We start from the raw sequence: 26,014 nt of genomic DNA, 5'->3' as shown, positions 1-26,014 counted from the left end.
CTTAGATCTGATGGGATCTTTCAGTCAATAGTTATAACAGTTTTCTGGGAGCAATGTGGGGAGATGATCATATTCTATTTGGGAAATAGTTCCTTATGAATCAAAGTTGTTCTTTCAACCAAGTCCACTTTCACATTGTTCTCAAGGATAATATAGACCTTCCTTTGAAGAGTTCCATGGCCCAGGTGGCACAGCCAGTATGAAGTCTGGTTCTCTGATTTAGTGATGGTTTCCATAAACTTATGAAGACCATTACCCAGGTATAGTCTGGTTAAGATAAGTTTGGAAAGTAGGGCTAGCAGAGTCACAAGGCACCCCCAAGCCGTGATGCTGAATCAGTCACATAACAGTTGTAATGATAATTGCTGTTAATAGCAGGGTCATAGTCCAGAAGGCTGGTTTATCATGTGATAAATGTTATATGATATTCATGATAATTATGGAACAAAATAATGTCAATTATTTCCCCCCTTTTATGTGAGTTCCCCCCATTTAGTCTGGTTCAGATATGTTCTTTATCAACTACGTAGTAGCTAAGTTATCTACCTTCTAATATCTGGACAGTGTCCCCACTGCCTGCAACTATGATGTCTCTTGGGACCCTCTTATCACCTACTGGTCTAGTTTTGGTACCAAAATTTCTCCTTTCAAATACATCCTTGTGTTATGAAAGTTTGGTTTAGTGGGTACTAGGTATGTGAAACCCAATACCTTTTCCTGGCATAGCTTTCTCATTTTCTGGTACATAACAACATAAGAAAACAAAATTATTTGTTTCTCTTTCCAACTAGTGATAAAGACTAGTTGGTATCAGGTGGTATGTGGGCATTGAAGGCCATGTCAACCTCATATTGATAACTTGAGAGGGTGAGTAAGTATGAGTATACAAGCCATCCACCCCTTGAACAGGGCTTCAGGGGGAAAATGAGAGGGTCAATAATATTTGATTTTGTTTCTATGTCTGCACTGTGATCACATCTCCACCCCTTGGTAAGTTATGTCCCATTAGTCAGTCCAGGAAATATTGTTCCTTTTTTGCAAAAGCAGAGTCCAAGGGGAAAATACATTAGGGAAGGGGGTTAGGCCATCCATGCCAGGGAAGTGAAAAGCTAATTTAAGTTATCTTTATCTTTCAGTGAAGTCAGAACCTTGTGGGTAGAAGGGTACATGTAGATACCATGTGATACCTTGATCTTGCCAATTCTTTTATTAATTTCTTTAAAAATGGTGTCCTATTATCATCAGAGATATGATCAGGATACTCAGACTTCCAGCATAGATGTTGCTCTAGTGCTGAGATGGTCAGTTTTTTGTTGGGATGAACAACTGGGAAAAGTGTCTGATATTCAGTATTGGTATCCATGGCAGTCAGAACAAAGGAATGGTGCTTTGTGGACAGTAACAGGAGATCATCAACCAATTGCCAGAAACATGCTGGTGTCACCTCTCTTGGAATCTGCCCTGGAGTCTGGGCTGGGACCCTTCATTTTTCTGGAATATGGGACACTTCTGGTGTTAGATAGATCCCCCAGTGGGCTGACCAATTGGTCGTTGTTGGTGCTCTTTTAATACACAGTTAGAATGTGGACCTACGTAGCAATGCAAGAGATAGCTTGATTATGTGTCTTGTATCTTCTGAAATTCCATGGGTCTTTCTAGTGCACAGAGACAAGTGTTTTGCATATTTGGTGGTGTAACACAAGGGATATTATTTTAGTCCACATCAGATTTCTTTTTATTTCCTGTTATTTTGCTTCCATAGACCCAATCACCCAGCAAGGTCTTTGGTGATCGATACAGGAATCAGTGAATATGCACCTGAGAGTTCTAATTCTAGGAGCATGATTGTAGGTTGACATATTATATGGATTGCATTTTTCTGTTTAAGGGGTGACCCCTAGCAGTAGCGGCATTACATATTGCCACTAGTCCTCGTTTTCTGTTTCCATTCTGAAAGTGGGTGGTGCTGCCTATGAAGCAGGAAGTCTGTACCCTCTGAAACCTCTGTATACCAAAGTTTGCAACTAACAATTGGTATCAAGAGTGTAATGGGTCGCAGGCAGGACAGTATCTTGGCTAGACAGTGATAGCCTTCTCATGAAGTTTTGACATATCAATAGCATGAGTCTTAGCATGAAATTGTATGTACCATTAGCCAACTCATCTGCCTTGAGAGCCTTAAGTTCCTGGTCTAAAGCATTTTGGGGCAGGTCCTTAGACTAACAATCATTGTGTCGTCTATATAATGTAGGATCAACATACAGGGGAAAGAGGTATGTAACCTTGGCTAAAGTCCAGTCCACTTACAGCATACTGAAGGGATATTAAGATATCCTTTAGGCAATACAATTAAGGTATATTGGAGACCCTGCCAGGTGGAGGCTAACTGTTCTTGGTCCTTCTTATGGATGGGGCATGGCGAAGAAGACCTCGGTTAAGTCAGTAACTGCATACCAGTCCTTCTTGGCAGTCACTATCATTTTGTTAAAGTGGCCATGTCAGTCAGTTGGAGCTATAGTGGGTGCTACCTTGTTAAGTTCTCCATAATCACTTGACAAGGCTCCAAGTACTGTTTACCATTGACCTTTTCCACTGGCCGTACAGCAGTATTATTTCATGAGATCCTGGGTTTCAAAATCCCTGCTTCTTTCAGTTTTGCTCAAGGCTATGATGTACCCATACCTTCCTGTTATTGGTAATGCCCAGTTGGAACAACCAGAAAGGGGCGAGGTGATGTAGATTGTGGGAAGGTATATTCTCACCTTGTGTCTGCTCGTAGTTGCAGTACAGCCCTATAAGACAGGATGACAGGTCAATGGCAGCATTATATTCATTAGTAGGAATTATGACTGTCCATGTAATAAGGCCAAGACCTACTAACACATGGGCTTGGTCCTATGTTCCCCATACAGGGGCATTATAGCAGAGCCTGTATAAAGGTACTTTCTTTACCCATGAAGGTCCACCTTTCTAAGGATTGCTATAACTTGAACCAAGACCTCCTGGAGGAGGCCTAAATAGTGCTGGGTCTCCCCATTAGGCCAGAATATTTTCTGGTACATAGATGCAGCAGTCGGAGGGTAAGAGAAGGTCTAGGTCCCATCCATAATCCTTGTGATCAAGAATCAGTGTTTGGTAAAGGGGTCTTATACCCTCCATAGGAGAGGCAGAGATCCAACTGGCTCTGATTCCCTCTTCTGCAGAGCTACCAGGAATGTCTCTGGCCTCTGATCCTACCCCTCTGAGCTTAGTGGTTACAGGATACTATGCTCTGGACCCCTCATGATCTCACTCACTGAGTAAGGCAAGAAATCAAAAGCAGCCCAGAAGTGCTCCCTGGGGGAGCTTAGTGCATCTAAGAATTTCCCATTTTTTTAATGTCTCTAGTGGATTTTGTCTAGCTCCTTTTCATTGTAACTTCCTCCCACCACATATCCACATCATTGATACAGGCCTCAGTCATTCACTTTGTTTATATTTAACTCATCTTAATTTCATCTAAGTTGGGCAGAACAGCCACAGGAGTGATTGTTTGTGACTTCCTGGTTGATTTTGATTCTTGCCTTACCCAGTAATTAAGATCACAAAGGGTCCAGAGGATAATATCCTGCAACTCTCAAGCTCCTGAGGGCTCTTCCTAATCAGAACTGCCCCTCCATGGTGGGAGTCTTGGTTCTTTGCTTTCCCCACAGTGGCATATTGGTCTTCCACACCCCACTGGACAAGCAGCAAAGAAGCCGAGGAGTTTCAGAACAACCGGTACCAATATTTCTAGGATCGGAAGAAATGCATATATTAGACTTGCAGGCGTAAGGGTCGTCTGACTCCCAAGGCCCTTTGTCCCAGGGTAGCATGCAAGATGCCTTGGTGTGTGACAGGCTTACACTCTGAAGGAAGACCCAGAATGTTGGGCAAGGGGAACTTACATAGCTTTCATAGTCACTGTAACTATTGTGTAGCAGGAGGAATAAAGCACGTGTTTGAAGAACAAGGCATGTGAACATATTTGAGCAAGAGTATATTTAGAAAAGACGTCTCATATTATTTTTTCACCAATTCTTGAATGCTTCACAACAAGTATTTCAGCAGGGGTCAAATAGGAATGACTTAACAATATGGAGTGGTTCTTGCTCAGTTTGGGCCAGAACTATCTCAGGTAAGCCCAATAATGCAGGCTTTAGATTTGAGCAGCATTTATGTACCATAAAATGCAAACAAAAAAAATGTATTCAACTTAGAATTAAAATTATACAATTTACTAACAATAAACGCTGTTCTTCCCTAACTCTCTATCACTAGAATAACAATGCTGGATCAGAAAACCTCCCTGCAAGAAAGTGGAAACTCTGCAAGACTTCAGGAATAACAAGTCTCCATAGGCTATTTTTTATTTGTTTGTTTTTTGGTTTTGGTTTGGGGTTTGTTTGTTTGTTTTATGTCCCAAAAACTGGCCTTCTTACCTCTTTAAAGGGAAATATATTTAAAATAAATGTTGTTCCACAACATACCACTTCCAGGGGCCAAGATCCCAAAAATGCCTAGGGGAATACTTATACTTCTTAATTAGTATTAGAATTTTTACTAATAACTGACCTTTAAAAACAGCCCAGCATAGGCAAAACTGTAAAAGAAGCCTGATACAAATAAATGAAAGAATTTTTTTAATCCAACAATAAAAAAATCCTCCTTAAAAAAAGTAAAATGCATTCTGGGAGGGTAATACCAATTGACAGTAGATTTCTTGCCATAAAACAGTAAAAATGAATAGGAATAGCACCAGGGACCCCATGACCACACACCTCCAACATAGTCACCAACCCCTAGGAACAGGTAGTAGTAACTTGTAGTTAGGTAGAAAAGAGACCATAAGCCTCTTGCATGGAATGGGTTCTAAGATCCAAGTGCATACCAAGACTTATCCCAAACCACCGCCTCCCTGAATTAGATCTGACTCAGTTTAGTTTCAGTATTGGAACAAAAGCAGCACCTTATAACTCATTTAATATTTAACAAAAGGAGACTTACTTAGCTATAACAAGAAAGTGATACTCAGCAAGGCTAGGCCTTCCTCAAGGCCTACCATGAGTTGATTTAGCTGAGCAAGGATTCCTTGCCTGGATTGCCCATCGTGATTCACCCAAGAGTCAAAGGGAACACCTGGACCTCTTGCTGTCTGTTTTGTAATCATATGACTAGAAAATCATCACAACCTGAGCCTTTAGTTTCCTGGATCATCCAAGCCTCAAAAAGGATTTCAACACCTTTTATGGAAAAAAATACCCCCATGGCTGTGGTCCTTCATTCTCAGAGGACCAAAATGATATCATTACGTGGGAGTTGAGACAATGTGTACCCTAATCAGACCAATATAAGCTCAGAAGGCTCTACCACAAGTTGGGCACAAATAGTTCCTATGGACATTTAGAGTGGAGATGTTTCTTAATTTGAGCATCTCATATTTCCTTTGAGCTACTCCTATTCTGCTTTACTCATAGAGCACAGCTGCTTCTTTGATGTGGACGTACCATAACTGGGCTGTCCCTTGTCAATGTTTCCCATGTCATACAATTGATTCCATAGTTCCTCAGAGACTTTGAGGGTAACCTTGTATCACGTCTTCTGACCCCCATTTGAGCACGTGCCTTGTGTGAGTTCTGCATAAGATAATCTTTTAGCCAAAGGTATGTTTGGTATTTGAACACCATGGCCAGCCCATGGGATTTGCACTCTCTGCAGCAGAATTTGTATGGTTGGCAGTTCAGTACGCGTGTCCAGTACCTTGTCTTGCCAGGTGATCTTCAGATGCAGTATTTAACTCCATCATAAGGAAAATGCAAGTGAAACTTGGAGAGATGCAGGATTCTTGACTCAGTAATAAGGCAGATGAAATTAAGTTTTATCCTGCAAAATGCTTTTATGATGCCCTAAAATCTATTTATGGGCCAAACATCTATGGTGCTGCTCAGTGCTGATAGTCACATTAATTAGTGATAAGGACATGATCCTGGAGAGATAGGCTGAACACTTCCATGATGTTCTCAACAGACTTTCATTAATCAGTGCTGAAGCCATTGACTTCAACCCTCTTGCCCAATTTGCAGCGAAAAGAGGTTTGTAATGCCATTAGTGTCCTCTCATGTGGCAAAACACCTGGTAGTGACACTGTTTCAGCCAAGATTTATAAGGCAGGGTCGTACAAAAGACTCAGACATTCCTCATATAAAAGCTGACACGTTTTCTGGGTTATATGGCAAGAGGAGATTATTCCCCAGTAATTGAAGGATGCCTCCATTGTCTATCTCTATAAAGGTAAAGGAAATAGATTATCCTGTAAAATGACAGGGGATGATCTCTCTCAGTCATTGCTGGCAAAATTTTTGCCAGTCTTCCCTAATAGGTTGACCCCTCGCCTAGAAGATGATCATCTACTTGAGAGTGAGTGTGACTTCAGAATGGGCTGAGGAAAGGTCAAAATGGTGTGTGCTGTCTGACCACTCCAGGAGAACTGCCAGGACCAGAAGAGAAGTCTATACACAACATCTGTTGATCTGACCAAGGTCTTTGAGAGAGTCGGTTTTGAGGTCTTGTGGAAAATCCTGTCAAAATTTGATTGCTGGGAAAAGTTCATCAGTGTTGTATATCAATTTCATGATGTCATGCTTGCCTAGTTTCTGGATAACGGATGATGCTCTCAAGTTTTCCCAGTCACCAGTGAAGTGAAGAAAGGCTGTGTGCCTGCTCCCATGCATTTTTTTGCATGTTTTGTCAGTTGTCAGACACCTTCAATGAGGCTGAAAAGGGCATCAAGGCCAGCTACCATGCTAATGGTAAATTATTTGACTTGAAAAGGCTACAAGCCAAGAGTAAAGCGGAGGGAGATTGGCATGTGACTTTCTGGGTGGGGATTTTTGCTTTTTGAGGATCAGTGACTATGTAGCAAGTGTGATCCGTTATCTCTGTTGTAGCAGAATGATCCTGGTTTTGGTGCTGCTGCTCCTACTTACGGTCATCTTTTTGTATTGATCCCAAGATCAAATGTAAATCGTAATCCTCATTACAAGAAAGGGAGAATGGCCTGTACCATCACCCACTTACTGTTTCCTTGCTCATCAGCCAGGACCTCAGGACCATCCCCTTTCTAAGAGCCCAATAGTGGTGGTGGGAGGGAGGGGAATTGGGATGCCAAATTTTTGTCCTGTCAGAGGTCTCTGAAGGACTATTCCCTTTGCTAGGGGCTGGTTAGACATTTTTAATATTCCTCTTGTTGCTAGAAAGCAAACCCCTTCCCAGCACCACCCCTTGTTCTTCCAAATCTTCCCTGAGGAATTAACCAATGATCACCAGGTGTTGTCCTGCCTGCAGTATGTGGTTTATACAATAAAGATGTGATGGATGTGCCTGTTGTCCCTGCACATGCCATTAACTACTTTTTTTTTAAGCAATCGGGGTTAAGTAACTTGCTCAAGGTTACACGGCCAGTTATTTCTGAGTGTGGTTCTGAGTTTCTGAGCCCGGATTCGATCCCCAGGTCATCCCAACACTGGAGCCAGTGCTTTTACTCGCTGAGCCACCTGGCCACCCCTAATCAACTGGGGTTAAGTAACTTGCTCAAGGTTACATGGCCAGTTATTTCTGGGTGGGTGCTGAGTATCTGAGCCTGGATTCGATCCCCAGGTCATCCTGACACTGGGTCTGGTGTTCTTACTCAGTGAGCCACCTGGCCACCCCATCATTAACTACTTTTTTGCCACTGGGTTGCCAGTGCCTCTGAGAAGTATTCTGCTATGATGCTACCTCTGGGACTCACAGCTCTGCCTACTGACTCCTGTTGTCCTCTACCACAAGGACTTGAATGTCTTCCTGCTATCTTGGAGGCCGACATCTCAACCTGTTGACCTTTTACCTTCTGACTTCTGTCTCTTAGAGCCCATGGTTTAACCTGCTGGACCCTACATATCTACCTGCTACCTACTCTGCCACAGTCAACTGCTTCTCCCACCCACCCTTTGCTCGTAGCCATATCCCAGTGGAGCATAACTACTTCGAATACCTGAGGTCTTCTGTTGTGTGCTGGGACTGAGGGCAATGGCACTGCCTCTTCTGGGGGCCTGTTCCAGACCTCCTGTTACAGGCCTGATTCTTCCTGCCCTTATCTAAATATTTTCGAAAACTGTGTTTCGTACATTTCCTCCCACGTCCAACCCTATAGTGTTCTGAGTCCCAAGAATGTGATGTCCAGCACCAGTTATTTGCTCCATAAAGATTGAGATGCCAGTTACAACTATGTAACCCGCCCGCTTTGGGGCCCTTGTGATTTAATAGGACTTGAAGATAAAAGATTTGGGGAAAGGGAAACAGCTTGAATTCCTCTGCATGAGGATTCAGGGCTTTTTTTGAACCATTACAGGGTGATAGATGATCTCTCCCAAGTGGTGTTTATGAATCAGAGTGCTTCAGAACCCACTCCCCCAAACCCCAAGCTCAGTTACAAGCATGTTTCTAGGTTCAAGTACTACATGCAAACTAGAGAAAGTACCCATGGCTCTTGGCCTGCACATATTTCCATAACAGATGCACTGTGGATTAGTGAACATTATGTTGAACCTGTAATCAGGAAGCCTAGGTTTGATTCCTGCCACAGACATAGGCAAGTCAACTCAATTCTTAGGAACCTGATTTTACTCAATTCTAAAATGGAGATAGTAATACTTGTACTACCTCTCTCACAGGGCTATTTCACTAAGGAAAGTGCTAAATAAGGGCTATTATTATATGCAAGATGATAGGTCAGAGGGGTTTTTCTTATAACCTATGTACAAAAATCAGCAGTAGAAAAATTAATTATATCCATTTTTAAAGGGAAAGTCTCAATGGAAAATTATACTGAGGAGGGAAGATTATGTTTATATCTCATATTTTGTTACAATTTTATAAGATATTTTCTTGAATCTCCATACCATGTCAGCATGTACAGTAGAAAAGTAAGTTCATATTTATTAGTATGTAGGCAAAAATTCTATCAAGATGGAAACTAGCTATTGGATCTACATGAAAGTTCATAGCTGTAGTATTAGTTCAATGAAATGTCTAGTAGATATGTAATAAAAATTTTCTATTGAATGTAATAATTATATCACTATCAATCAAACAAGATATCTGCTAAAATTTTGTCAAGTAAAAATTACTTGGAGAGTAGAAAAGAGGACAGACAATATTTTATCCACTATTCTTGTCACCTCTAGAAAGGTTCCCCTTTCTGCCGACTTGTTCTGATACATATTTTTTCTCCTGATCCTCAGAACTAAGATGCCAAAGATCAATACTGTTTTCAATGGTGACAGAAACTCAGGCAAACAGGGTGGTGACTACAGATGTTCTTACATTATTCTCTGTCATTCTATTCAGGGACTAATTGTGGTTGCTGCTATTTTTGTCTGTAATGTGAGATTAACTATCTATATTATCATGAAAGTAATGTTCCCACTATCAAAAAAAAAAAAAATGATGACTCCAAGCTTGCTACCTACATTGTCCTTGATTTTGATGTTGAAAAACAAACTAAATGATGCTTCATAATTTAAGACACTATATTGCCCATATTAATAAAGCCAACCTAAATCTTTAACTTGAACTGTCTAAGCTGCTGCTGAATTACTTTTAATTTGTGCTTTTGTGAATGTGCAAGTTTTGCATTCCAAAGTATACAAAAATATTTTCCCTGTTCCATTTCTATATCATGTTACTGAAACAGTGAACAGTTCATATTGTTTGCAAAAATAGCCATTATTAATTTTTAAAGTTTGTAAAATAGCACCTTAAAATTTTCACAAGTCCTTTCAAACCATAGATTTACTTTTAATAGTTTAAACATAAAAGTATTGCTACTCTGGATTAATTTTATCCACATGCCTTTGATGGTACAGCATGGGGTTGTGTCCTTAGACATTATATTTTCCACAGAGGGCTTATGCAAAAGAGTATCATAAGTGCACTAAAATCTGACATTTGAAAGAATTTGTTATGGTTCATTATTTCTTTGAACAATGAATGTGTCATGAATATATGAATATATAGACATGAATATATCAATAAATGTACTTTGATACCGCAAACATTGTAACTTATGCAGTGCTAAAGCGATGTGATGACTGAGAAGAAAAATATCATTTTGAGTGATTTTGCAAATTATTTTTCTCTTACATCGTTTCATTGTTTATCCTTCTAACAATAGAAATACAGTGAGTCAGGATGTTTTGAAAACAAGTAAAACAAAATTTGTTTGGGTTATATGCTCTTTGTTTATTTTTTAAATGCACTAATATTCAATATTTCTGAAATATTTGTTGTTTCCAGGTGGAAAAGGTGGAAAAAAGAAGAAAAATAAAAACTCTTCTAAACCCCAGAAAAACAATGGATCAAACTGGGCTAATGTCCCCCTGCCTCCTCCTCCAGTTCAGCCCCTTCCTGGCACGGAGCTAGAACACTATGCAGCAGATCAGCAAGAAGCTGGGTAACATTCTTTTTCATATATTTATTTAATTATTTTATTTTTAATTTATGGAATAAAACAGTCATTTTCATAACATAGTAAAATAAAAATATGACTGCACACAAAGCTGCAAATCTGTTATGTACAACTTGTCCTTCCTTTTAAATATATAATAATTTCTTTTTTTTTCTTCCCCACCCTTCCATCTTAGAGATGGCTACCATTATACCTACTATCTTCTGCATATTGTCCTTATTCTCTGTGTCCCTTTTCCAGCCTCCCTATGTGCTTTGCATAGCCTATTTGTTTAATTTGGGCCAGACAAGTAATTTCATTATTCAAGGAAACTCTCAGAAAGTAAACTCCCTCTACCAATACAGATCACTTCATAGGTGCAGTGATAATTGATTGATTTTGATTGATTAACACCTGATTGATTTGGCTGTTCTTTGTATCCTCAATTCTCTGAACAGGGACTAGCACATAATAAATATTTAATAAATTCTTGTTGACTTGACTGGAAATTGTTCTATACCGTAAAATTTTAGAGCTCAAATTGTCTATGTATCCAGGGTCACAGAGCTATTCATTGTATGTCAGAGATGGACCTTGAAACTAGATCTTTCCCACTCAAAGAACCATTCCTTATCTGCTAGTCCAGGCTTTTCCAAACCTTTTTTTTTTTAATATTTAATATATATTATTTGACTGACAAATGCAAGGTTTCACACACTGAGTATCGATTATTAATTTTTCATTAAGAAGCCACTCGTAGGGGTAGCTAATTGGTGCAGTGAATAGAGCACCGGCCCTGAAGTCAGGAGGACCTGAGTTCAAATCCAGGCTCAGACACAACACATAAAACTGGCCATGTGACCTTGGGCAAGTCACTTAACTCCAATTGCCCCTCCAAAAAGAAAAAAAAAAGAGGCCACTAGAAAGGCCCGAAAGAGAATAAACTTCTTTTGTCATTCCTTACCATTTTCTAGTAACTTGGCATCTGGAAAATAACATAAAATATTATCACATTATAATAATTGACCTAATAATACCACCTGGTCAGTGGGGTGAGGGAATCGAGCTTTTATCTGGGAAGAGTAAGAAAAGTTAAAAACAGTTTTTAAATTAGAAAATTCTCTTTGATCATCTTTTCTTTTAGCCAGAACTCTTTAAACTTTTGTGATGTGTATTTTAATGGATTACCAAAAATACACATACATAAATATACTCTGCCCCACCCTTCACACAGGAAGAGGGCCTTGATCTCCACCAGTGAGGACAGCATCTCATACCAGTAGTCTTCAAGACTTGTATTACATATGTATATTTATGTGGGCGTATTTATATTTAGGATAGTAAAATATTGCTCATTTTAGTCATCTGCACATAGTACATTTCAATTTGTTTTCAGCACAGTACAATGAAATGTGGATAGTTTTGTATAAACATGTTATCTGTATATTGCAAAATGTTTGTAAACCTAAGTAATAATAACAAATATTATAACACCTAACATTTATTTAGAACTTTAATGTTTGCACATGGTATCTCAGTCCTCAATCATATGGCATTTTAATCATCATAATTCTGTTGTTGCTTTTAATATCCTCATTTTACAAATGAGGAAACTGTGGCTGAGAAAATTTAAGATGACCACGATCCCACAGCCAGTAAGTGCATGAGGCAGGATTTTGGCTCAGGTTTTCCTCATTTCAAGTTAATCATTTTATTCACTACACCAACTCATTGCCTGAGTCAATAACCCCTTAAATCACCAATTCCCCTTTGTAATACATGTGTAAAATATAGAATTTATTGATTTAAGAAGTATACATCCAGATTAATTTGCCAAAATTTAAAGTCACCCCCAATTATTTGAATAATTTCTTTAGTTTTATTCATAAATGCAAAATTGGTTTTTATGTACTTACTATAGTGTTTTATATCCTATTCCTGACCCCACATTCCCCCTTTCTTCTCATCTCAATAAACAAAGAACTTCCTTACTTTCTCTATGGCATGTCGAGTCTGAGTTCTCCAGATTAACCTTCCAATCCAGAAATTTATGTATAATGCCAAATTGACCTTTCCTTCTTACAAATGGCCTCTGCTGCCTCCCTCTCAGGTCACCTACCACAGATACCCCCATGCCTATATATTAAATTAATTGATGTAATTTCCCCCAGACATTTCACGTCTGTAATAGGACACTAAGAGGCCTATCCTTCTCTTTTTGTGATAAAATACAGTGGGTGACCTTCTGTGATAAATGTTAAAGATATAAATACTGGTAAAGATATAAATAATGTCAGGTATTAGATAGGTCCTTAGAGAGGAGAATGCCAGAGACAGTAATCCAGTTTTTAGGAAAGGAAAATCTGAACATTTCTGAATGTAAGAATGACTAGTGGCAACTAGGATTTATCTTAAATAAAGTAGGCAGGACAACTGGAAAATGAAGACTTGCAAAGGGAAAAAAAAGATGATGGTTACCCAAAGAAAACTAAATATGGTTTGAAGTTTTTCATTTCTTTCTCTTGCCACCCTCCTCACCACCTCAGTCAGCACGGCAAATTCAATAAAACATACTAATGTTTGCAAATACTGTTTCTGGCTTTTTGAAATCAAAACTAATTCCTTCAAAATCAATCAAATCTGTTCATTTGACTGTCATATTCAAAAGAATTAGACGTTTTTCTTAAACATATGAATGCATTTCCTATATATAAAAACTTAAACACAGTGGCATAGTGTTTTTGACATAAAGCTTAGTATTGAAGGTCAGAAAATATGTTATATATGTATTCAGGAAATGTAAATCATTTTAATTGTGGTATTGTTTATAGCCAAAGTGCAATATTATAGTCTGCATGTCCTATATTCCATTTTGATTTAGTTTTTGTGACTTGAGTTTGACTTCTTTGTTTATATATATGTATGGGTGGATGGATGGATAAAAACTCTTTGAATAATGTATTTCCTTCCAGAATACAAACACACACACGCATGCATACATATGTGTGTCAGTATGTATATTGCAGAATATACACATTGGTTATTTAAGGCTCAATCAATGATACTTTCAGAAGAATTCAAAGTTTATAGTAGTCTAGATCTGATTTTTCTAGATTTTAAAACATGACTCATTTCAGTCCCATGTTGATGGGAATTGTAACCAAACTTTCAAAATCATGTTTTAGAAATGAACTTGCTAAAAAAAATGAAAAATATAAGTAAATTTTGTCTTTATCATTTCTGTATATACAGTCCTCTTATTGTCCTAACCTCCCCGCCCCTGGGGGAAAAAAAGAGTAAGAAGGAGTTTTAAGGGAAACATCCTTCTACAGTAAAGTTCAGGTTTTTATTGTTTTAGTTGAATATACCTTAACTCAGTATTTATTAATGCTATTATATGCAAAGTAGTGTATTGCCCCCCAAAAAATATTCCTGAAATGATGGAAGAAGTTAGAATTTGAATCTCCAAATCTCAAAATTGAGTTTTATTTTTAAACATAAAAGTTAAACAGTCTGTGGCAAAACAGAAAATGAATGCACCAGAATGCCATGAATAGATTAGAATGGAAGAAATACAGGAGGGAGCTAAAAAGAAAATTGTTATAGGCGATAGAAATATGATGCCACTTGTACTTTAGAATGATCTAATATTTGTCACAACGTAACTTCATGGATGACAGAACTGGTTTATAGTTGTCTTCGGCATTAAAAACAACAACATTGGACTGAATCTTTTAAAAAGTTTTATATGCATGTGCGTATATATCCATAAACATACACATGGATACTAAAATACATGGACATAAATAAAAAAATATTCTAACTTTCCCTTATCAGCATTTTTTAGTTGTGACATATTTATGTCATTATGGGTAGTATCACTATTTGCCACTCTTCTAAGATAAATTGTAATAGAGAATATAACACCTTTCTTGTTGAAAACTTCAAACTACTGATATTTCTAGTCAGATTTTAATTATAAAGCTGCATATTGATCTTTAATTGCTTAGAAGTTAGCTATCATCGTGGATACCCCTAAGAATCCATTTCGTGTTAAACTTTTCACAATTCAAAATTATCATATTTATTGTATCATGGATCCATTAGAAATCACTTGATAGTTGTTCTGAACACACAGCACCCCAGGATGGTAATTGTTCTCATTAACACTTCTTTCTGGATAGCATGCCACTTGGCAGAACTTTGCCAAACTCTTATTTCCCAGCATTCCCCATATTGAGCATTTTTAGAATGTCCACGTGACACTAGGAAGAGCTCAGTAGTAATTAAATTGAAAATCAGTCCTTTGTTCTGTTGCAAATGTAGACTGACATGTCTTTCCTACGGTTGGACTTCATTGTATCCTTATTACTAATTTGATCTTTATATTTGACCTTTAACAAGTTAGTTCACATGCAACATTGATTTCTTGTCATCCTCATTATTCACTAGGCAAGATAGATACTTTAAAGCTTCTTATTTAACTGACAAATAGGTTAAACTACAGAATGTTTCTGAAAGACTGGCCAAGAGATCTTTTCTTTGGCATAAGAGCACTTTTAGTCATTTATTTCTTTTCATAAGCAAAAAGAAAAAAAACCCACAAAATTGTCATTCAAAACAAATGTATCATCTTTTAAAGTGGAAGCAATTCTGAAAATAAATAGTCACAATTGTTGATACCAGAAAAGGCTAACAAGGCTATGTATGAAGAGGCTAAAAGCCCTCCCAAAATTTGTTAATGGAATGATCTGAATGACTGATGGCACATGATGAAGTTCTTTTAAAAAGCAAGTTACTTAGCTTCTAAGTGTATAGCTGTCAAACATATGTCAGAAATATGTGATGCTTGTGCTGGCAAGCAGTTTCCCCTTACTTTTTTCGTTAAGGACACAGTCTCAAGTCTGGTGGTGTCTGTGGCCTATATAGCGGTGAAGATCAGCGCAGGTCAGAGATTTGCCAGTTGGAGGCTCTAGGGTAGTCAGTTCACCAAGACACCAATTCAGAAAAATCTATATATCTGGATAAAGAAACCTCTTTATTTTGAGTGACAGTGGGGTAGAAGACTGTCCAGCAATATTCCCTAGTTCTCATATGATTTGATTTTTTTTTTTGCTAAACTACAACCTAGGGACCTCCCCCCCCCCCCTTTAAAATTATCTCTGTGCCATGGGGTTAGCTCTCTTGTTTCATAGTAAGAAATGGTCCTACCACAATAGATGAGGTGGGGAGGGATATTCCAGAACAAATGCAATGGGGAAAAAATTTAAAATTAAAGAGAAGCTGAAGAACAAGAGCTACAAAGTGTTGAATATCGATGAGTTGTTTTATATGTTCTGTCTTCCTTCAGCAATCAGATAAAACGACAACATAGCATTGGACTACACGGCAATTGAGAAGGTTTGCTTTTGAATCTTGCCTCTACCACTTACTAACTGACCATCACCAGGTCGTTTTACTTTTGTAAAACCCAGCTTTCTCACCTGTAAAATGAGGGACTTGGGCTGGGTGGTCTCATTGGTTCATTGCAATTCAAAAATTAGCTCATCGCTATAGGTGGCATTCTGTGTAGTTCCAGATACATACTAGGATTGTTGATGTATTGAGTCATTGAATTTAGAGGCTGAGGATTCCCTGTACCATTTTCATGGAAATTTTAATAAATTAATGTGGACAAATGATACAACCTTACCAAAATAATTAGCTATGAACATTTTCTTTTGATTATTTAGTATAATCAATAATCACATTGACATGCCCCAAGTGAACACCATTCCCATAGACATATCTGCAATTCAGAGTCAGGTGCCATTATCAATAAACAGTACAACAGTATTTATTTGATTACACTTTCTTTAAGGTATCAAATTATCATGACAGGAAAAGAACACTTATGAATGATATTATATGTTTTTCCTCTAAATACTAAGCTCTATGGTGAAATTGCTAGACAACATAGTAAACTCATGGACAGAATAACTCAATCTCTCTTTAAAAAAGCTGCATGAGATAACTGGCTTGTTTTATTACATAATGGAAAATTACTTTGTTGAACTCATTATTATGTATTTTAAATCTAAAAAGGAAGATTAATGGATTATAACACAAAATATATAAACACTGGAAAGTTAGAATAAATGTCATTTGTGTTTGTTGGTACCTAGTTTTCTTATGGATATTTTGTCAAATGTAATTAAATAAGAAAAGAGATAGTTTTTCGTGGGTAGAATGGATAAAAAAATGACATTTTATAAATGAAGTTTGAGGTGGGAGATCCCAGAGGAAATATCTGGCATTCAGCTGAATATGTGGAATTAGCACATTGAAGGAAGGTATCCAGGTCTAAAGTTATCAGATATATTCTACGAGTGTGCCAGAATCTAGAAATCCTATTGTAAAATTCCTAGATCTCCAGCTTAGAAGAGCTAATGTTAAAATACAGTAACATTTCCCAGAGCTGTTTTAGCTCTCCCAGAATTTCTCCCTTTAGATTTTTGCTATGGTGAGGAAACACTGCAAAATATTTATAATGCTAAGACTTAAAAACAAGATTACCAGGCTGAGAAAATTTACACTCAACAAGTGTGCACAAAAAAAGAAATATTAAAAGGTATTGTAAAAATTAATGGGGCGGCTAGGCCAGTGAATAGAGCACCAGCCTTGCAGTCAGGAGGACATAAATTCAAATCCAGCCTGAGACACTTAACACTTACTAGCTGTGTGACCTTGGGCAAGTCACTTATTCCTAATTGCCCTGCCCTCCCCCCTCCAAAAAGCAAAAACAAAAATTAATGCAGCAAGACAACAGATATAATTATTATAGAAAATTAAAGTAATGTGCTCAAGATTTATTGTCAGTGTTTATTTGTTTTTACTAGCCCTATGATTTCTTTGATATGGGGTTCTCCCAGTGTGGCAGTTCCATCTAGCAATAGAGATCAGCATCTTTTCTGAAATTTAATGTCATGGAAAGTTGCCTAGAGCAATTAGAAATTAAATGACTTGCCTAGGGTAATGCAGTCAGTCTATACCAGAGGCAAAACTTAAACTAGGTCTTCCTGTCTTTGAACTGAGATCTTTCTACCTCCGAGGCCAGCTTCCTCTTCTTTTCCTTATACTTCTCAAACAGTTGAATTTTACACATTACAAAATTAGGACATTAAAACTTTAGAATATTAGTTGTCCTAAACACAATCATAAAGGGGCAGCAGAACGAATTAGACATGGTGATATGATGTTTTGTTGTTGTTTGAGCTAATTTTTATTTTGCATTATTTATTTTAAAACTTCAGCTATGACAGTGATGGCTGGTGTCCACCATTACCAGTTCAAACATACTTACACCAAGGCATGGAGGATGAGCTAGAGGAAGATGATGATCGCGTCCCAACACCTCCTGTTCGAGGAGTGGCCTCTTCACCTGCCATCTCATTTGGACAACAGTCTACTGCAACTCTGACACCCTCCCCACGTGAAGAGATACAACCAATGCTTCAGGCTCACCTTGATGAGCTGACCAGAGCCTATCAGTTTGATATAACAAAGCAAACATGGTAAATATCACGACAAAACAAATAGATGTCCAGAGAGACCAGTATGTATACACAATATTGAACTCAAGGACATAGAAGAATAGAATAGGAAGGTGCCTTAGGGTTCATATAGTCAAACACCCACATTTCATAGATGATAAATTAATTAGGAGATTAAATGACTAACAGTACATTTCTAAAATGGGATTAGAACACAAATTTTTCTGACAATTAAACATGTATTACATGTAGTTGGCATTCAAAAACCTGATAAAATAAGATAACATTTGTAAAAAACATAGCTGGCCCATAGTAGGTGCTATATAAATGTTTGTTGTCTTCATTTCCCTGTTAAAGTGAAATTGTATGTATGTATGCAAGAACACAAAAGATTTCTAGGTATGTGATAGTTTGTGTGTGTGTGTGTGTGTGATTAGCTTCTGTTATTGACATTCAACTATCGTTTCTTCCACAGAAACTTGTTTAGCTTATACAAGCACAAACACACACTTAAACAAATACAGTCACAGCTGCATATATGTATATTTTGTAAGAAAAAATGTAATGTGCAATAACAACAAATTTATCATGATAGCTATATGTACATGACACAGTGGTTGGACTTAATTTTAGGACACTTCATACATATTTCTTACTATTTTCTTCCTGTACTATCTTTCCTTTTCTAACTGACATTATATAAACCCTTGATAGTATTGATTTGGATAAATCTTTTATTAGCAAACTATATCCCCGTATTCTTATCTCTTGGTTTTAGGGATCAAGAACTTGTAGTTTTAGGGAATGACCACTGCATTTTCATCTTGCAACTTTTAGGGCTATAGATCCAGCTTCTCCAAAGATCATAACAAATTGTGAATGGCATAGGACTATATTGCCAAGGGAAATAAACTACCAAAATGTAGCTGTATTATTGGTTTCTCAGGTATTGGCAAAACTGAAATATTGGTTAGTGTAATGAGTATTAAAACAAGCATAAGAATATACGACTTAAGAACAATTTACTTCTTAAATATAATCTAAAAATCAAGGTGGGGAAGGGAATAAACAGATAGATATGAATCTGTCTACATGTATTATATATATGCATATATTATATATACACATATATATGTTAATGTGTATACATATATATTCCTATATTTTCCTCCTTTGCATAACCCTAACCCTATTTCCATCACCACTATCCCTCATTTTGGAAGGAAAATATGGAAAACAATTTCCTTTCCATAGTTATATTTTAAAATGAAAACCACAAGGCCATCAGAGACTTCTATAACTAGAATGAATCCATTAAAAATTAGTTGACTGTCTGTCATTATCTGGATCCAGAGTTGAGGAGATGTAAAATGTAGTATGCATTTAGTTCTCTACCATTCCCCCTTGCCTCAATTTATAGGATTTTAAGCTAGAAAGGACATTATAGATTGACCCCTTCATTTTATATATAAGTAAACTGAGCCCCACAGAGAGAAAATAACTTCTCCAAAGTCATATAATTAGCAGAATCCCTTGTTTACTCTAAGGGTATATTCTTTTTTTTAAGCAATTGTGGTTAACTTGCTCAAAGTTACATGGCCAGTTATTTCTGGCTGTGGTGCTAAGTATCTGAGCCGGATTTGATCTGCAGGTCATCCCGACACTGGAGCCGGTGCTCTTACTCGCTGAGCAACCTGGCCACCCTGAGTATATTCTTTATACACTGTTTATTGTTTAATGTATGTCCAATCTTGTAAGGAGAAACCAGCAATGACCTGAGAATATAGGTATTTTCCTTATCACACATCACTAAATCTAGCATAAAACTTGAAAATACTATTGAAAAAAAACACCTTTGTGTCTATAAATACCTATATATCTATATTTTGAGAACTACATAGATATCTTTATATATTTTTAGAGGGGATAAAGAGGAGAGAGAGATACAGAGAGAGAGAGAGACAGACAGACAGACAGACAGACAGAGAGTGAGAGAGTGATCCTTAAACCACTTGTAAATCATCTTCTTTTCTTCTGGCTCCCAAACCTTTTGACTGATAAAGGAAAAAAGAATTAAAACATTTTCAATCCAATTAGCATTACCACTGATTGCCATTTTATTCTAAGAGCATCATTAGGTAGTTAATTGGGGTTATCATATCAAAGATTAACAAAGACTATCAAAGATAATGGGAAACCAAGATCCAAGTTCTTGAATAGTATTGCCTTCCTTACCTTTTCACTTAAATTGTCAAGAAAATCAGAAAGGCAATTGGACAGTAGATGAACATATATAATATGAGTAAATATTTATGTCTCACACTTATTATACTGCTAATACCTACCATTCTCAGTGCCTAAGGAAAAATTCAGCTTTCCATAACTTGTATAATTCTTCAGATTATTGTTTCTCAGCATGAAGTCAACATTCAGACATTGGTCATATACATGTGCAATGTCCATATCCACTTATCCAAGAGATGACCCTACATGCACACTAAAACTGAATTTTGTAAAAGAAATTTGAAACCAATGCAAAAAAGAAGTAACTAATGTAATATTATCAACATAATTAAACAAAAGGATTTTGATTCTGATTAAAAAGAGTAGAAGCAAAAACAAATGGCAACTTCTTTTGGATCTTACTGTAATGGGAATGGGAATTTGAAGATCTTTCCTGCCCCTTAATAAGCCTAGGGAAATTTGAAGAACTTTCCTGCTTTGAAAGTAAACTCTAACTCCTAAAAGGCTAAATATAATCACATGGAGCCTGTGATGGGAGGAGTTTGCTGAAGGGTGGAGCAGAGCCACAAGAAGTTGCAGGTCAGAGCTAGAGAGGCAGTGGGAGAGAGAGAAGCTCAGGCAAGGAGATAGAGAGATTTGTGAGTAAATATTGGTCTTATATTGGTTTGTGGGAAGGCTAAAGAATGTTGTGGCTCCCTGTATTGTTATGGTTTATTAGCTTCTTTGCTACTATGATGAAATTGACTTACTGTTTGGGGGATTCACTTTTCTAATGTCTAAATAAATACTTTGGTCCTGACCTCTATATGGAGAATCTGTTATATTTTGCAATTGAGTACTATATGGAACTATTTATAAGCATGATCAGTGTTGTAAATATTGCACTGGCACCACACTCACCTAAGTAGCGAGTGGCCCTGTCCTATCAAGATTTTTAAAAAAAGAAAAGCTTCAGATATCAAAGGACAAAATTCATCAAGATTTGGAATATCTTGTCAGAAATGATAGAATTTTTACTAGTCTATGGTTAAGGATGTGTGCAGACGTTTTGGTAGTAAACAGTCTTTAGCTAAACAGTTTGAGAGTTCCTTATCAGAGAGAAACAGGATGTTTTGATAACTACTCCAAATACTTATCTAACAAGTTTTCATTAGGAATCTCTGGCAAAAAATATTCTGGCATGTTATTGCAAAATAGTGTAAAATATGAAAATAACTTGCTTTCTTCTCTGACCAACCCATTGAAGTCTAGTTGCTAAAATAGCCATTATCAGTTTCTTAGCAGGTGAGGACAAATCTCAAATTCTCATTTAGATGAATTATGTTCAAATAAACTGAGCTGAAATGTCTCTTTTCTTACTCTATATCGATTATTGCAATATAAGGATGTAGAGGTTTTTTTTAAATCTATATTCAATTTAGCAAATAATTATCATCACCTATAATGTGCAGGGTAGTCCACTAGTCACTGAAGATATGAAGATGAAAAACACTTGACTGTGATCTCATTGAAAGCAAGGTCTACATTTTTGCTGTTATTACTTTTTGGGTGCTTAATAAAAGCTTGACAGTATGATTCAGTGAGCCAACTTAATGGGGAGATAAGTTATATGTATAAATAAGTATGGCACAAGGTAATATGCAAATAAATTCCAAAAGGAGACCAGGATTCTTAATTTTTTGTGAATGATGCAACCTTTTGACTATCTGATAAAGCCTAAGAATTTTTTACAATGATGTTTAAATGCTAAAATACATAGAATTAAAAAGGAGACCAGTTATCATGCAATACATTTGTCACGATATTAAAAAAAGGTCATGGACCTTAAGTGAAGAAGCCAGGCTCTAGACAAAGGTGATCCAAAACAAATAAGATAGTACTTTCAGCTGGTGGAAAGGTACATGGGAGGAAGTACAGACAAAACTAGGTCTTGCTGGAAAAGGACTTCAAAAGGTAGAAATTGGAGGTGAATGAGTTTTATGGAAGCAAGGTATATAGATGTAGGTGAGGATATAGATGTAAGTGGGCAGGAAGAACTATGCTTGAATCTACGGAAGTGAAGAGGGTTGCATTTGACTGAAACATGGAGTATATAAGAAGAGTCCAGTGAACAAAGATTCAAAATTAAGTTGAAGACAGATCGTATGGGGTTTTAAATGTCACACTTAGAAGTTTGTATTTTTTTCTATAGGCAAGAAGAAGCTGCAGAAAGTTTTTGAACAGTGGTCACAGTGACACGGTCAGCCAGGCCTTTGCACAAAGGAATAATATTTTACAAACCATGTTAAGTTAGACTGGGGAGAGATTCAAGGCTGAGAGAAAAGTTAGGAAGTCATTAATTGAGAGGGAGGGCATTGTGAATCAGTGACGAAGGAATGGCAACAAGAAACACGTGAAAGTAGAATTGAAAGCAAGTCACTGTAAGTAGATGATTAATAATGAAGAGTCAAAAAGGACTCCAAGATTTTAAAATTTGGATCAATAGATGATGGTGAACTAAACTGCTCAAAGACTTTCTTTCCAAAACAGAGCCCAAGCGAAGAATCACATGATTGAAAGGAACCTCAAAAATTGTCAGGTAGTCAATAAGCATTGATTAAGTGCCTACTATGTTCCAGACACTGTGCTAAGTGTTGGGATGAAAAGAAAGGCTTAAAAAAACAGGCTCTGTCCTGGAAACTAAGAGTCTAATGGGGAAAAAACAACCAATAAAGGGAAGCTGCAAAGGGCTTGGGGGGCAAGGGAGGATAACCTGGTGTGGGGCATGACGAAGTCCACGGAATTATAGCTGTATGAGAAATGATGAGATGATTTTTCTGAGCATCCTCCTTAAATGAAGGATGTGGGAGGAGTTTCCATTTTCTATCCTCCATCGTCTCCAATCAGAGGGGCCTCACAGCCAGAGGGTACTGCCAAGGTGTGAAAGAAATCTTGCAAGAAGATGAGGTTCCTAGGGGCATATACAGCATCCAAAGGAGAGCAGCTGAGCTAAAAATAGCATCTAGTCCAGTCCATACTGTAAGCTCACTATCATCATGCCTCTTCTTCTTTTAAGCTCTATTCATGACACCCAAGGTAGTCCCATGTCACACTCTGATAATTGGTACTCTATTTTTACTGATACAAATATAACTAGGGAACTATATTCAGACTCCTTCCCACTTTCATCTCCAAATTCACTCATCTTCTTTCATTCCTACATCTAACAAAGCTGCAGACATGTTGCAGCTAAAATAGGGAAGTTTTGAAGAAGAGTTTTGAGGGAAAAATAGGTTCCATCTTGAGCATGAGTTTATGGAGTAATAGGATCCCTTGGCAGAAATGTACAAGAAGCAGCTAAAAAGATGTGGCTGTTGACCAAGGGAGAGATAGAAACCCTATGTGTTGATTTCAGTCATAGGCAAAGAGGCAAGAATGAAATCATGGGAGTGGGTAAAATCACCAAAGGAGATAGTTTTAGAGATGATGGAGAGGTCCAAGAATAGGCATTTTGAGCCCTGACCAAACTGAGATCAACCCATATTAATTACCTCATTTCATAAGAAGAAACTGAGACCTAATAAGGCTTATAACTAGTTAGTGCATAATAAAACTAAATCTTTATCTCCTAACTCATTTCCAAGTGTATTTTCTACTATACCTTACCACTTTACGATTATTTAGAGGCTTCATGAATAGTGAGGTATATTTCTGTAAGCTACTTTACTTTTATATAAGGGGTGGGAAGGTAACAGGCATTTGTTAGGTAACTACTATGTGCCAGACACTGTGCTAAACATTTTACAAATTTCTCATTTGTTTCTTGCAACAACCCTGTGAGGTTGGTACTATTATTATCCCCATTTTACAGTTGAGGAACTGAGACAGACAACTTGAGTTAATCAGTATCACACAGTACTTAGTAATCATCTGATTCTGGATTTGAACTCAGAACTTCCTTACTTCCAGTCCAGCACATTGTCAACTGTGCCACCTAGCTATCTTTATAATTTTTAAGCTAAATGATTGGGATTTTTTATACTTGATTTTGAATGGAAATGGAAGAAATACTCATTGAGACATTATAGATAAGCCACTTTCATAACTAAGCTCTCATAATTAGAAAGATGAACATTTTGTGTTGTTTTTTTTTTCATTTAAAATATGTGCTATGTAAAATATACCTTTTCCCCCTTCTTATAGGCACATGCAAAGCAATACCCAACCTCCTCAACCCCCAGTCCCACCATTAGGTTATGTTTCTGGAAGCCTGATTTCAGATTTGGAGACAGATATTCCAGATGATGATGATGATGATGATGATGATGAGGACGAGGAAGAGGAGGAAGAAGCATTAGAAATCACTAGACCCCTGAGAGGTCAAGAACAGACTCCGGGATCCAGTATGGACAATCTAGATAGTTCTGTGACAGGTAAAAACTGACTTATCACAAATAACTGCCCTATTTATGTATTTAAATGTATCACAAATCACATATGTTTTAGCAAGGTTTATTTCAATCTATTTCTATAACATTTCAAATATGTTAATACTAAACATAAAGTTAAAAGGGGATTTGGAAATATTTTTGCAATGCTACAAAAATGATAAGAAAATTCATGAATTTTAAAAAGCTTTAAGGACATGAAAGAAAACTCAATTATATTCAGAGCTTTTGAAAAGTTCAGTGTACCAAAGAAGCAAGTCTATTACTTTTTTTTAAAAAACTGACTTTTGGAAATGATACATTTTGTATATCAGGAGGAACATACAAAGGGAATGCAATCCTAAAATGCCTCTTGATATTTTATTCTGTAAAAGTATTCACTGATAAAAATGAGAAAAATACTTCAGAATAAGCTTCTAAAGGACAGAACAATGTGTTGTTTTAGAATGGAGAAAATGTCTAATTATAAAAAGTATATTTTTATGCATTTGATATTCATGGGTTCAATAATTATATACTTTTAGAAAGATTGTTTATTCCATAGCTTCTTATCCCTAACCACAGTGCAAGAGGTTGCAAAAGAGTTCATCAACATTTGAACCCCAAATTAAATGCTACAAAGGCCATGCATTTGAAGTTACTTTTGAAACATTCTTTTTCAATGAATCCTTTACTTAGTACCAAAAATACCTTCTGAATATCTGTTATGATTTAGTTCTCTGAGAAAAACAAATATTCATTACAAATGCTCAGTCTTCATGGGGGTCCACTAAATTCTGTACTTACTTTTAGCATGTCCTTACTATAAGAGGGCATTTAAATGTTCTCACACTTAATTTTATATTACTGCCACATGCTTTTTAAGTTCTCAAGATTTTACACCCTTATCTAGGCATTGCAGCTCTGGAAATACATTGAAGCTCCCAGTGATGGAAGCTGGAATGTGACAGTAATGAAACATCAGTACCTATCATTTTCCTCAGCATTCCTTGTTGAATTAAACAGTGTGCAATGCACTATCCCACTTTTCCGTTTGTCTCCTTGCCCTCAGGCCAGTCTGCTTGCCAAGCTAATTAAGATTTAAGAACTGCAGCTGGACTGCTGTGATTTGAAAACCAGCTCCAACTGAAGGTTGAAGAGTTAAAGTTTAAATCTTGGAATTCAGAGGAGTGACTTATTAGTGCACTAGTCAGCTAAACTACTCTGAATGTGTAGCCTAATCTCCTTCAGGTTATAATCTTGCATAGTTTTGCATATCTCACTAATAGCTCTGAAGCCTTTCCACTAGAAATGTAGCAAAGGCTTTA

At 37.0% G+C, this 26,014-nt stretch overlaps 1 protein-coding gene across 10 annotated transcripts in view; it reads left to right on the top strand.

Annotated features, from left to right (window-relative positions):
- The window catches only part of ROBO2 (roundabout guidance receptor 2), an 800,464-nt gene that overhangs the window by 744,950 nt on the left and 29,500 nt on the right, over window positions 1-26,014 (top strand). For all 10 annotated transcript variants that reach the window (XM_069100506.1, XM_069100507.1, XM_069100511.1 and 7 more), the window contains 3 exons: window positions 10,354-10,510; window positions 17,797-18,057; window positions 24,463-24,692. In XM_069100506.1, coding sequence (XP_068956607.1) covers window positions 10,354-10,510; window positions 17,797-18,057; window positions 24,463-24,692 — 648 coding nt within the window. The remainder of the gene's footprint in view (window positions 1-10,353; window positions 10,511-17,796; window positions 18,058-24,462; window positions 24,693-26,014) is intronic.

This window comes from Petaurus breviceps, unplaced genomic scaffold (assembly GCF_028583685.1).
Source record: "Petaurus breviceps papuanus isolate PSGF00001 unplaced genomic scaffold, PetGlider_PUasm1.0 419, whole genome shotgun sequence".
NCBI lineage: Eukaryota > Metazoa > Chordata > Mammalia > Diprotodontia > Petauridae > Petaurus > Petaurus breviceps.
This window is presented reverse-complemented; position numbering and strand designations above follow the sequence as displayed.